The sequence below is a fragment of the Cervus elaphus genome, chromosome 18 (assembly GCF_910594005.1).
Source record: "Cervus elaphus chromosome 18, mCerEla1.1, whole genome shotgun sequence".
Lineage (NCBI taxonomy): Eukaryota > Metazoa > Chordata > Mammalia > Artiodactyla > Cervidae > Cervus > Cervus elaphus.
This window is the reverse complement of record NC_057832.1, coordinates 73,983,788-73,996,420: the sequence shown is the minus strand read 5'-3', so window position 1 is coordinate 73,996,420 and position 12,633 is coordinate 73,983,788. Positions and strand designations below refer to the sequence as shown.

General features: G+C 41.8%; 1 protein-coding gene across 5 annotated transcripts in view; it reads left to right on the top strand.

Annotated features, from left to right (window-relative positions):
• Positions 1-6: 6 nt before the first annotated feature.
• The window catches only part of PLEKHA8 (pleckstrin homology domain containing A8), a 68,147-nt gene continuing 55,520 nt past the window's right edge, over positions 7-12,633 (top strand). For 2 of the 5 annotated variants that reach the window (XM_043872096.1, XM_043872092.1), the window contains exons 1-2: positions 7-167; positions 2,399-2,901. In XM_043872096.1, the coding sequence (XP_043728031.1) occupies positions 2,862-2,901 (40 nt within the window). In that variant the 5' untranslated portion in view covers positions 7-167; positions 2,399-2,861. The remainder of the gene's footprint in view (positions 168-2,398; positions 2,902-12,633) is intronic. The other 3 variants (XM_043872095.1, XM_043872093.1, XM_043872094.1) reach the window with 3 other exon arrangements.

Here is a 12,633-nt window from a genome sequence, read left to right as displayed (position 1 = left end):
GGATTACAGAATTCCACAGTTTAGGAATTGGAGAGAGGGGTGGGGAGCAAAGCTAACCGGAAACCTCAGACAGATTCAGAGGTGTAAAGAATCCGCAGGGGTGTGAAGTCCTGGGTCCAGGGGAAATGGCACAGGTCTCTGGAAAGACTCCTTTCGTCTCACGGTTGGTGAGAGAACCCGCCCCCTTCCCCCCAAACCCCCGCACACCCAAAAGTATGGTAAGTGGGCTTCCGAGGTGGAGCAGTGGTAAAGAATCTGCCTGCCAGTGGAGGAGACGCTGGAGACTCGGGTTCAATTCCTGGTTGGGAAAAATCCCCTGGAGTAGGAAATGGCAACCCACTCCAGTATTCTTGCCTGGAAAATTACATGAGCAGAGGAGCCTGGTGGGCTACAGTTCATGGAATCGGAGAGACTCAGGTGACTGGGCACGCAGGCATGTTAACAGTGATTTAGGTTTTAAAGTGCTTTCCGGTTCTTCGTGAACCTCACTACTCTGTGGGTAAGGCAAGTTCTTTTATCCCTCTAAACTTTCTAAAAGATAAGTTAATATTTTGGCTAGGAGAGGTTAAGTGTCCTGCTTAAGGTTATTGAGCCCCAAAAGCTGTTGAGCTCCATCATCGAACCATCTTCTGATTCATTCTACAACACCGCACAATATTATGATCACAAATAATTTTAGATGACCTTAGTGTTGAGGGTCAATAACGAGAGAAGACCCTGCTGCTGGGAAAGATTGAAGGCAGAAGAGGGCGACAAAGGATGAGATGGTTGGATGGCATCATCGATTCAATGGACATGAACTTGGGCAAACTCTGGAATATGGTGAGGGATAGGGAAGCCTGGTGTGCTACAGTCCATGGAGTCCGGAAGAGTCGGACACAACTTGGCCACTGGACAACGAAAGTGTAGAGGGTCAATAATAGCCTCTATCAAGGATAAGGATGTACAGACCTCTGTTTTAAAGTAGAAATAGTAATCACGGTTATGAATTACACAGGCTAAGTTTAAAGATTTTTGTTTTACATTTTTTGCATAATTTCAAAAGCAATACTTGTTCATTGAAGCTGACTTGGAAGAAACTGGAAAACATTCGAGTTTCCAGTTAAAATACAGGAGTCACAGCATAGTGCTCTGTGACAACCCATCTGTGGGATGGGGTGGGAGGTGGGAGAGAGAGGTTCAAGAGGGAGGGGATATGTGTATCAGCTCAGTTCAGTCGCTCAGTCGTGTCCGACTCTTTTCGACCCCATGAATTGCAGCTCGCCAGGCCTCCCTTTCCATCACCAACTCCCAGAGTTTACTCAAACTCATGTCCATCGAGTCTGTGATGCCATCCAGACATCTCATCCTCTGTGGTCCCCTTCTCCTCCTGCCCCCAATCCCTCCCAGCATCAGGGTCTTTTCCAATGAGTCAACTCTTCGCATGAGGTGACCAAAGTATTGGAGTTTCAGCTTCAGCATCAGTCCTTCCAATGAACACCCAGGACTGATCTCCTTTATACCTATGGCTTATTAATTTTGATGTATGGCAGAAACCAAAACAGCATTATAAAGCAAGTATCCTCCCATTAAAAACAAATAATTTAAAAAAAATACAGGAGCCTAATTAAATTTGAATTTCAGATAAATAGCAAATTAATTTTTCTGTTTTTATTTGTGGACTCTGGCAACAGATTTTGCAAATAAAAGATTTTATTTAATTCTTTAGATTACACTAAAGAAAAAGAAAAAATCTGTAATGCCACCATGCAGAAATAGTCATCAACATTTTGGCACATGGTTTTGTGACATATGCCTAAAATAATTAGGATCCTACTGTACACTGTTTTGCAACCTGCTTTTACCACAGAATCTATAGTTAACATTTTCCTTAGTCAAATATCCTTAGCACAGAACTTTCTCACACTTTTTTTTTTTCTCACACTTTAATATGCATGGGAATCCCCCCTAGAGATCTCCTTCAGGAGTTTGCCGCCTTGCATTAAGATCCTACATTCAGTCAAGTTCCTAGGGGCCTTCAGTGCGGCTGTGCACGGCCCACACTTCGTGCAGCGGGCGTTTTAGAGTTTAAACATCTGTTTGTGCTCCCTGGTCACTCACAGTATTCTATAGTGAAATTCCCATCATCTCCTTATGCCCTATGGTTGGGTACCCCCTCAATAGCCTTGAAGTGTGTAGGATCAATTAGCCTTGAAATAAGAGGCTCTGAAGACTAGAATCCAGCGGGCACCCTAAGGGGCCACGGTGGCTCCCAAATTTCGGGAGGTGGAACCCATCTATGGTACCTGGTACCGTAGAGTCAAGACTGTGTTCCCCTTTGTCCCAGAGGCCTCCCTACTCCCTTCTCACCCTCCCTCTAATCCCAGGACTCCTTTTCCCTGCGGGCCTCTTTCACTAGGTCAGCCACGCCGGTATCTCAGCTAAACTCCGGAGTGGATTTTAGGAACCGGCGCGCAGGCGGTGCACTGGGCATGCGCGAGCGGGCCCTGAGCCCGGTGGGTCGAGCACTCAGGTAGCGCGCCGTGGCGCGGCCAGCGACCGGCTACTTCACTCGCGACACTTTGGTGACTTCAGTCGCCCCTCGGACCCACCCAGAACCTTGGCCTCCTTGAGGACAGCGCGCCGCCTGCGGCGCCTGGGACCACCGGCCGGCCGCGTTCTCACGTGCGGAGGCCGCCGCAGTGACCCCGCCCCCGGGCCCAGGATGTGAGGCCCGTGGGGCGTCCCCGCACTGGGCCTGGGCGCCGGGAGTGGCCGGCTCGGCAGCGCCGGGCGATGGCCCTGCTGCCGGTGCTTCTCGCCTCCTGGAGCCTGCAGCAGTGACGGGGCCGGCGGGCGAGGGCGAGGTGGTCGCGGGCGCCATGGAGGGGGTGCTGTATAAGTGGACCAACTATCTGAGCGGTGAGTGGGGGGCGTGCCAGGGTTCCGGTCCTTTGTCTGAGCCGAGGGAGGGCGGCGTCCGGACTCGCCTCTTGGGTGTCGGGGTCACGGTCTCTCCTGAGACCAGAGAGGCCTGCGTGGACCGGGAATGTTTCTCTACAGCAGTTCTCTGTCTCCCGTGCGGTACAGACACAGCCCCCTGTTGGGGCTGGGTGTGAGCCGCAGCTCTCCTCACTTCCGAATCCTGAGATTTGGGGTGACTTGAAAGGCACGATGTCCTCGGTGTCAGCGGGAGGGAAATGCTGATTCCGGCTGTGGGGTCCTCTGGGAGTCTCGAATTCTGGCGAAGGAGCTGGTCTCGGGAAGGTTTCATATGAATGCGAGCAGAGGTCAAAGGTTCTTTTTCAAAGTCCCCAGGTACGGCACTTTTCTTTCATCACTTGCAGAGTTATTTGAGTGCAGACCAGGATATCTGAGGCTCAGCTCCAAAGTATGCACGTTTTTGGTTTTCTCACCGAACATTTCTTTTTGTTTTACAGACTCGGAAATGACCGTAAAATAGGATGCAAATATTAGCAGCTCTTTTTTTGCCCTGCTGAACAGAATGGCTTAAAAATAGTACCCCACCCCCTTTCCAATTTATGGAAGTACTTCATATCTTGAGAAGGTCATAACTATTTTTCAGCTGTGAATATGATTCAGAAGGAGCATTTTCATAAATGAGTATATAAATAAAAGCCTTCTGTGCGCTGGAAACTGTGCTAGGCACTTTTTTGAAATTAAACTTTTTATTATGGAAAATGAGGTAGGCAGGCTCTTAGAGTTTTAACAGCAATGTATTTGAAATGAGAAATATTCCCAGGGATTCTTAAGTGGTGGAGGTGTATTTTCCCATCCTGTGGAGTCTAGGATTTTTTTTCTTTTAGGGTTGTAGTATGATTCTCTGGGGTGTTTTAAGGACGTTTGTGTCTGGGAGGATCAGTTGGCAGTAGTGACTTTGATGAGGTTATAAAGCACAGCTGAAAGTGTGCCTGTTGGGGGTACCCAGAATCTCTTCCCTATGCATAGTGTGATTACAAGTGAATTCTGTTTATTTTTCTTTTGATCATTAGTAGAAACTGAGTGAGGAGAAGTGTTTTAGAAGACTTGCTCTTCGCTTCAAGGATCTTCATTTGATATATTAGATGTAGATACCTCATGACTGGGTTTGGCTGCCTGTTAAGGAGGATGTTTGATCAAGTGATTTGCCTCAGAGGTATCTCTAAGCTCTGAGATGTAGGATCTTATGCCCCTGAGTGAAATTTAATCACTGGTCTTGGTTCTTTAACCCCTTTCCATCACACATGCCTTTTAACTTATTTCTTTGATCCTCAGTGCTCTTCTTTTTTTTTCCATCTCTCTTTGCCGTCTTTTTCCCCCTCTCCTTTCTTGCTTTTCTCCAAGTTTACCTCTTTTACCAAGTTTAGTCTGTTGTTACTGTACCTACTTCCTGCTCATGAAATGCCTTTTTCTCCCTGACTGTCTTTATGTATTCGTCAAAAAAGCTAAATGTCTCTGGAAGGATCTTTGGAATCTTTATCATATGGTTCCTGTACCATCTGTTCTGTTGGAAAACGTCTACTTTTTTCTGCCCCGAGTGAGAGAAGTTAATTTTGTGAGTGATGCCCTCATGGTGGAAGCCCTAAAGAAACAAAACATTGGAGCCATTGCCAGTGGCTGGCTTTACTTTATTCTGCTTGTTCCCCTGGCCTACAAGCCACCTCATTGTGGACACAGTGTGCATAAAAGCCCATCACACCATGGGGGACTTTTTCTGGGTATGTATGTGCGTGCATGTGTGCACACACTCAGTTGTGTCTTTGCAGCCCCATAGACTGTAGCCTCCCAGGCTCCTCTGTCCATGGAATTTTCCAGGGAAGCATACTGAAGTGGGTTGCCGTTTCCTACTCCAGAGGATCTTCCTGGTCCCAGGATCAAAACCGCGTCTCTCACTCACGTCTCCTGAGTTGGCAGGCGAATTCTTTACCACTGGGCTACCTGGGAAGCCTTCCCTAGGTATATTTAAAATTACTGTCCAGTGCATTCTGTTTCCTCAGGAGATATATTTACTCTGGAAAGGAATGGTAACAACCTAGGCGAAGCAAATGCATCCTAGTTTCTTTCCCTAGCCTGTGCCAGTTAGTCTCTCCAAAAGCGGATAGTGTTGAGTGTTAATGACAAGCGCTAATGGAGACACCATTAATTTTCTTTTCCTGAAGCTTTTTTTTAAAAGTAACATTTTTTTCTTATGGTTTTGCACATAGTAATTTAAAAATACATGTAATATCTGTCTAAGTTTTTGTTCATTTTGAGTTTTTCTTCAAAGAGAGTATTTAACCCATTTGTGTATTTCTGTCATATCTACAGCTTGATACGGGATGCCTTGTCTCCAAATCTGAGTGGAGAATTAGCAAATCAGTTTATCACCCAGTCCTTTGAATCCTTGGAGGATGTTGTTAATTTCGTTCACCAGCTGCTGTGTGCTGGGCCCTGTTCTGGGCACAGGGCAAGCAGTGTTAAGACAGACACTGTTCCTGCCTTAAACTTAGAGTCTGGTGGGGGGAGACAGGCATTCATTGGATAAGTGGTTAGAAGCAGGTGCTCAAGTGTGTGTGATTTGAGAGGGCAGGAAGGGAGAGGCATGTCTGGGTCATTGGGGAAGACTTCTTTTAGGAAAATATCTAAGCAGAGCCTGACTGATAAATAAAAGCTGAGTAGGTGGTGAGGCCAAGGCAGAGGTGCAGTTGGAGGCTGTAAGTGGAAACTTTTTAGGCACAGAGAATATCAGTGTGAAGGCCGTAAAGCTGGATAAAGACTGGTGAGTTTAAGGAAAGAAGACCCAAAAGTCTGGAGAGTTGAGAAGAGGCTCCAACAAGACTGTGGAGATGGGGGGCAGGCCTGAAATTGCACGTCCTCATAGGCTGGTTTAAGCACTGCAGAGTGATTGTTCATGCACGTGTGTGTGTGTGCGCGCGTGCACATGTGCAAGTGTGCTTGTGTAAGAAAGAAATGATGAGATTGTTTAAAAGCTTACTTTGGCTACATTTGTTGTATTTTGCCAAATACTGTAGTTATTTTGTGAGCTTCTCTCGCCTCTTGAATTAAACTGTTTAGGTTTCAGTTACTGAAAGTTGTAAACGTCCATGAAGACCTGAGAATAGCTGTATCTTAATTGCTTGCATGAGTGTACTGCTAAAATACAGAAAGAGAAATGTCTCTTTTCCCTAATATATTAGGCACACTCAAGTACCCTGTGCTCCATCAGAGAAAAGGAGAAAAGGAAAAGAAAAGGCGTGTCTGTGTATTTTCTCTAACATTCTTGAGCTACCCAGTTTTGAGCAGGAGAACATTGGATATTCTGGGATTTAGTGTCCAGCCCTATCTTCACATATTAGAGGATTAAACATTTCACAAACATCTCTATTGTGTGAGACATAACGCTAGGCCACTGTGAGTTTGTTATTTGTGTCTTTCAAGCCCTAAACGTTAGTCGAGGGATATTATACCTGCTTGGTTATTCGTTAATGCTCCATAGTAGAACACTAGTTGAGGAGTCAGAGAAACCTCAAGTCTGGTGCCAGCTCTGTCACTGCCCGGTGCAAAGTCACTTTATCATTCTGAGCTTTAATATCTTCCTCCATAAGAGTGATGAGATTCACCCATTAATAATTGTAACAATAGTAAAAAGACTTAAACATTTCTGATGTTCCAGACACTATTCTAAACATTTTGCACAGATTAAGTTACTTAATCTTTGCAGCAATTTTAGGAAGCAGTTGACTTTATTATTTCCAGATGAAGACATTGAGGCAGAGAAAGATGGGGGAAGGAACTGGCCCAAGGTTACAGAGTTAGTAAGTGACTCCACTGTCTGTGCTCCATTCATTACATAATACTTGTAAAGGTCCTTCCTGCTTGGTCATTATATAATTCTAGCTGATTCATAATGTACCTATATTTAAAGTATGTTGACCTAGAATAGCAGACTTTATCTGGGAATGGGAGGTGGGGAGGAGTTTGGGAGCAAGGAGGACTGTGCCTGGTGTTGTGCATATGTTTTGTCACTAAGAAATTTTCAGAACTGTGCTCTGTGCTTGCTGCTTTCAGTTTTAGTTCGCTTTCCTGCCCACTCAGCACACAGGAGGGCTGCTGTCATGAGCTCTAGCCAGCTGCAGGCTTCTTGGGCCCCTTCGGTGCATTACAGCGCAAGCATATTGCAGTACTGCATTCCAAAAATAACAGAAGCTTGCATCATGCTCACCAGATGATTGTCTGAGGAGGTGCTATAGTTCTGCTTATCCCCCCAGCTAGAGGGTGACTCTTGTCCATATGTGTTTGTGCTGGGTAGACAGTACTAAGAAGTCATCTGGAATGTGAGTGATCCAGAGCATGGGCTCACAACCACTAGTCAAGCTTTTTCATTGTAATTATTTTTAAATATCTTTACCAAGGTAGTAATTAATTAATCTATCATGAATTTCACCCATTTAAAGTATACTCATCAGTGTTTTTTAATATATTCACAGAGTACAACCATCACCACAATCAATTTTAAAACATTTGCCTTATCCTGAAGAGAAATACCTATTAGCGACCGTTGCCACCCCACCCCCTCTTGTCCTTGGCAACCACGAAGGTTGTATACATTTGCCTGTCTGTATAAATTTGTCAATTCCAGACATTTCATATAAATGCAGTAAATGGAATCATACATTATGTGGTCTTCCTTTACCTAGCATAATTTTTTTTGCTAGGTTTCATCAATGTGTGGCATGCATCAGTACTTTATTCCTTTTTATTAAGAAATAATACTCTACTATATGGAAATATCATTTTGATTATCCACTTATCCATTGATGAACATTTGGATTGCTCGTTTTTTTGGTTAATATGAGTAATGGTGCTGTGAACATTTGTGTCAGATTTTTGTGTGGATGTGTTTTCATTTCTCTTGAACATTAATCAAAGAAGTAGAATTGTTGGATCATGTGGTAACACTTTAACAGTTTGGGGAACTGCTAAACTTTTCCAAAGTGGCTTCTCCATTTTATACTCTTGTTAGTAATGAAAGAAGGTTCTTAAAAAAAAAATAAATAAAAAAATAAAAAAAAGAAAGAAGGTTCTTATTTCTTCACATCCTCACCAATACTTGTTATTGTCTGTCTCATTTCCATCCTAATGAGTGTGAAGTGATTTATCAGTGTGGTTTGATTTATATTTCCCCAGTGACTAATAATGTGGCTCATCATTTCATATGCTTATTTAGCCATTTGTATATCTTCTTTGGAGAAATGTCTGTTCATATCCTTTGCCCATTTCTTAATTGGGTTATTTATTTTTTCATTATGGAATTGTTAGGGTTCTTTATTCTAGATACAAGTTCCTTATCACATATATTATTTGCAAATATATTTTCCTGTTCTGTAGATTGTCTTTCACTTCCTTATGGTATCATTTGCAGCACAACATTTTTTAATTTTGATATTTATCAATTTTTTTGTTTATTGTCTGTGCTTTTAGTGTCAAATCTTAGCACTTTGCCTAACCCTAGGTCCTATTTTTTTTTCTAGAAGTTTTTTTTTTTAATAGTTTTAGCTCTTCTTAATCTCCATGAGCTTCAGCTTTGTGACAGCAAGAGTAATAGCCATACTAGGTTTGTTACAAGGATGAAATGGATAGCATATATGAACCTGCTTAGTACCTAGTTCACTTAAGGGTAGGTTAATTGGATAGTAGTTTTGATTAATGATGCCAGGAAAAAATCAGTTTATATTGCCTGTGTGAAAATTGTGGTTTCTCATGGTTTCTGAGAGTGTATGTATCCTGAATTCCTTAAATCGTTCTTTTGGAAGTTGGAGAGGTATAAATTGTAAAGGAAAAGATTCAAATAAACCATCGGAATTTTGGATGACTCTGCAGTCCTATGACAGTCATCCTTGTGGATGAATGATTATTGCAGATCACACGATTCTGTGTAACACTTGTCTCTGTACTTTTGCTCCCAGCGAAAATTAATTAATAATTTGTTAAGGAACATAAGAGATGTGAAACTGTTGCCTCATTAGTACTCTACCGGAAGCAATATCTCTCTTCCCCTTGATTTGGATGTGTGATGTGATTGGATATACTAAGAGTGATCCATGGAGTATTATGTGATTGAAGTGGTTTATGGATGGAAGAAGCCTGGGGGCCATTGTTCTCAGAGTGTACTCAGTGTTTAATCCTTACCACTTCCTGTTACCCTTTCATCTTATTTAGAATTGAGCCAAAAAGCTCAATTTTGCTTATCCCCCCAGGTAAACGGTGACACTTGTTCATATATGTTTTGCCCTCCTCCAGTGGATCTTCCCAACCCAGAAATCAAACCCAGCAGGTCTTAGGCATTGTAGGTGGATTCTTTACCATCTGAACTACCAGGGAAGCCCCAAGATCATGGTCTAGTGAAAATCTTTCTCGACTGTGAAAATGCCCTTCCAGCTAAATTTGTGATTTTGCCCTTTAAGCTTTTATATGGTTATTCTGAGGCTGTGGCTTGACAGGCCTTAGAGGGAGGGACCACATTGCATGTGGCTGGTCCCTTGGAATAGTTATATGTTACCGATCACTTTCAGGGAAAATTTCACAGAAAAGAAGGGACCGACGGGTGGTGAAAATACCCTTCCTGCTAAATTTGTGATTTTGACCTTTAAGCTTTTATGTGGTTATTCTGAGGCTGTGGCTTTACAAGGCTTAGAGCGACCACATTGCATATAGCTGGTCCCTTGGATGCTACCGATCACCCTCAGGGAAAGCTTCACAGAAAAAGAGGGACCAAAGAGTTGGTGGGATCGGCTTGGACAGGAGTACATGTGAGAGAACAGAAGAGACCCTCAGTGAAGAAACCAGCAGGACTAAAAAGGAGGGTTCTTTTCTGGGAGCAGGAGGATATACTGGGGTGCTGTTAGTGTTAGATTATTAAACCAAACCAAGCCTGCGAGTTTCAAATTGGTGTTGTAGGGAGTCTCTAGGGTATAGTAGAAACCTTGCCCAGTTTAAAATAATGTTATGTGTCTTTACCGAAAGTAAACAAGAAATAACAAAAAGATGTAGGAACTCCCCAAACATTAGGAAATTAAACAGTAATACATCAAAATAACCTATGGGTCAAAGAAGTCTCCAAGAAAATTAGAGAATATTTTCAATTTAAATTGAAAACATAACAGTGGTTGGCCAGGGGTAAAGGATTGGGGGAAGGGCTTGACGAAAAGCGAGTAGCACAAAAGGAGGATAATGGAATTTTTCTGTATCTTGAGTTGTTAGAGGACTATGTGTTTATTGAAACACAGAACCATTAACCAAAGAAGAAATTTCACTATGCATAAATTTTAAAATACTAAAAAATTTAAGTCTTTTTTTTAATTTAAGTCTTTAATGGAGTGCAGTTTTTAATTTTTTAATTTTTTTTGAGTGATATGTTTGGATGAACTACTCGTCACAAGACTGCTGAGTAAAAAATAAGGGAAACTACAGTGTGTTTTTGTCAGATGTGTGTTTGACTCACAAGTAATCATTTGTTTGATTTGGATTTTAAAGAAATAAGGAGATCGCTAAAAATTTTGATTTAAAAATGTTGGCTATTATGAAATAAAAAAGGAATATATAGTTATAGTGCAGAATTAACTTGAGCTATGCCCTTTTATATCCAAATATAAGTGCATATTTTTAAAGAAAAATTGTTCTCGTTGAAAAAATATATATACCATTCAGTGTTACTTGAACTGAAAAATGAATTGTGCAAATAATTACTGTCAATTAAACATAAAAAGACATTTGCACTATGTGAGAGAAAAAAAAGCCGATAACAGTTTTGCAATAATGATCTTCAAATTTTTAGTTTCTTTGGATAATGTTTTGTAGTTTTCAGAGTATTAGTTTTATACTTCTTTTGTCAAGTTTATTCCTGTTTTGTTCTTTTTGATACTATTGTAAATGAAATTATTTTCCTACTTTTATCTTCAGATTGTTCATTGTAATCGTATAGAAATACACTTGATATATGTATATTGGTCTTAAATCTTGCAACTTTGCCAAACTCATTGTGATAGTTTTTAAAGTGATTCCTTTTTTAAAAAAAAAAAATATATATATATATATACATTAGCATGTCTGAGAACAGAGATAGATTTGTTTCTTCCTCTCCAGTCTAAATGCTTTTTGTATAATTCTGTACTCTAATTGCCCTGGCTAGAACCTCCAATACAGTGTTGCTTAGAAGTGGTGAGAGTAAGCATCTTTGTCTTATTCCTGATTTCATGGAAAAAGCATCTGGTCTTTGGTGGCTCAGACAGTAAAGAATCTGCCTGCAATGTGGGAGACCTGGGTTCAATCCCTGGGTCAGGAAGATCCCCTAGAGAAGGGAATGACAACCTTCTCCAGTATTCTTGTCTGAAGAATCCCATGAACAGAGGAGCCCGGTGGGCTACAGTCCATGGGATCACAGAATCGGACAAGACTGAGAGACTAACATAATGTTAGCCTTGGGTCTTTGTAGATATCTTTATCAGGTTGAAGAAGTTCCCATTATACCTAGTTTTTTAAAAGAATTTTTATGAAAGAATGTTAGATTCTGTCAAGTATGTTTTCTGCATTTAGTGAGATAATCATGTGATACCTTTTTAGAAATATTTTATTTACAAAAAAATCCAGCTCAGGTTTGAAGTAAGAAGTGAACTTCTATTAGTCCATGTAACTGGAAAGTCCAGAAGGTATCTTATCTGTAGGTATGACACAGTCTGACTGAGGTGTTCAAAAACTGTCATCGAGATTTGCTCCCTTTTTCTGACTCCCTCCCATCCTCTCACCCCCTTCTCCTTGGACCTGTAAACCGTGTTTAGGTCCATGTGATGGCACAATGATTGCCCGTGGTGGCAAACACCTTAGAGACCAAAGAGAAAACAGAGATAGTCTCCATTTCTTTCGACCTTTCCCCAGTCCCAGCAAAAGTCCCAAAATTACTTCTGGTTGGGCCACTTGCCTGTCTTGGAACACAGCTCTGAGGAAAGAGGATGTGAAGTTCCAGTTAAGCCTGAATCATATGCCCCCCTTGGGGCTTGTCAGCCCCATTGAAACTACATGGATAAAGTGTGCAGAAGGGGGTTTTCAGTAGCAGAAATGTAGGAGGTGGATGCCTGGTTGCCAAAAGTAAATGTCCACTTTACCTTCTACAGTGAAATAATCCAAGGTAATACAAAATGTGTGAAGTTGGCATTTAAATACCCCATCCCTGGCAGCAGTAGCTTGTAGGTTCTAAAACTTTTCCTACTCATTGAAGTTTCTCAGCTAATCTTCCTAGCAGGGAGTTGAGCTGACACCGCATTCCATCTCCAGTAGGGGATGGCAAAAAAAGGGAATGGGGTTGCATGGGAAGATAGTCTAATGGTAATTGAATGAATCAGGGGCTGGTACAGACCCATAGTTTTTAACTGCTCTTTTGTTACCTTGAATATTTTCTTATTTTCAAGTGTATTAATCAGGGTTTTCCAGAGAAACAGAACCATGTATTTCCATAGGAGGAGTTTTATGATAGGAATTGGCTCATGCAGTTATGGAGACTGTAAAGTCCTAAGTCTGCTCTCTGCAAGCTGAAGAACTAGGAAGGCTGGTAACTCAATTCAGTCAGAGTTCACAGGCCTGAGAATCGAGGGTGGTGGTCACATCTCAGGTAGAGAGTATATT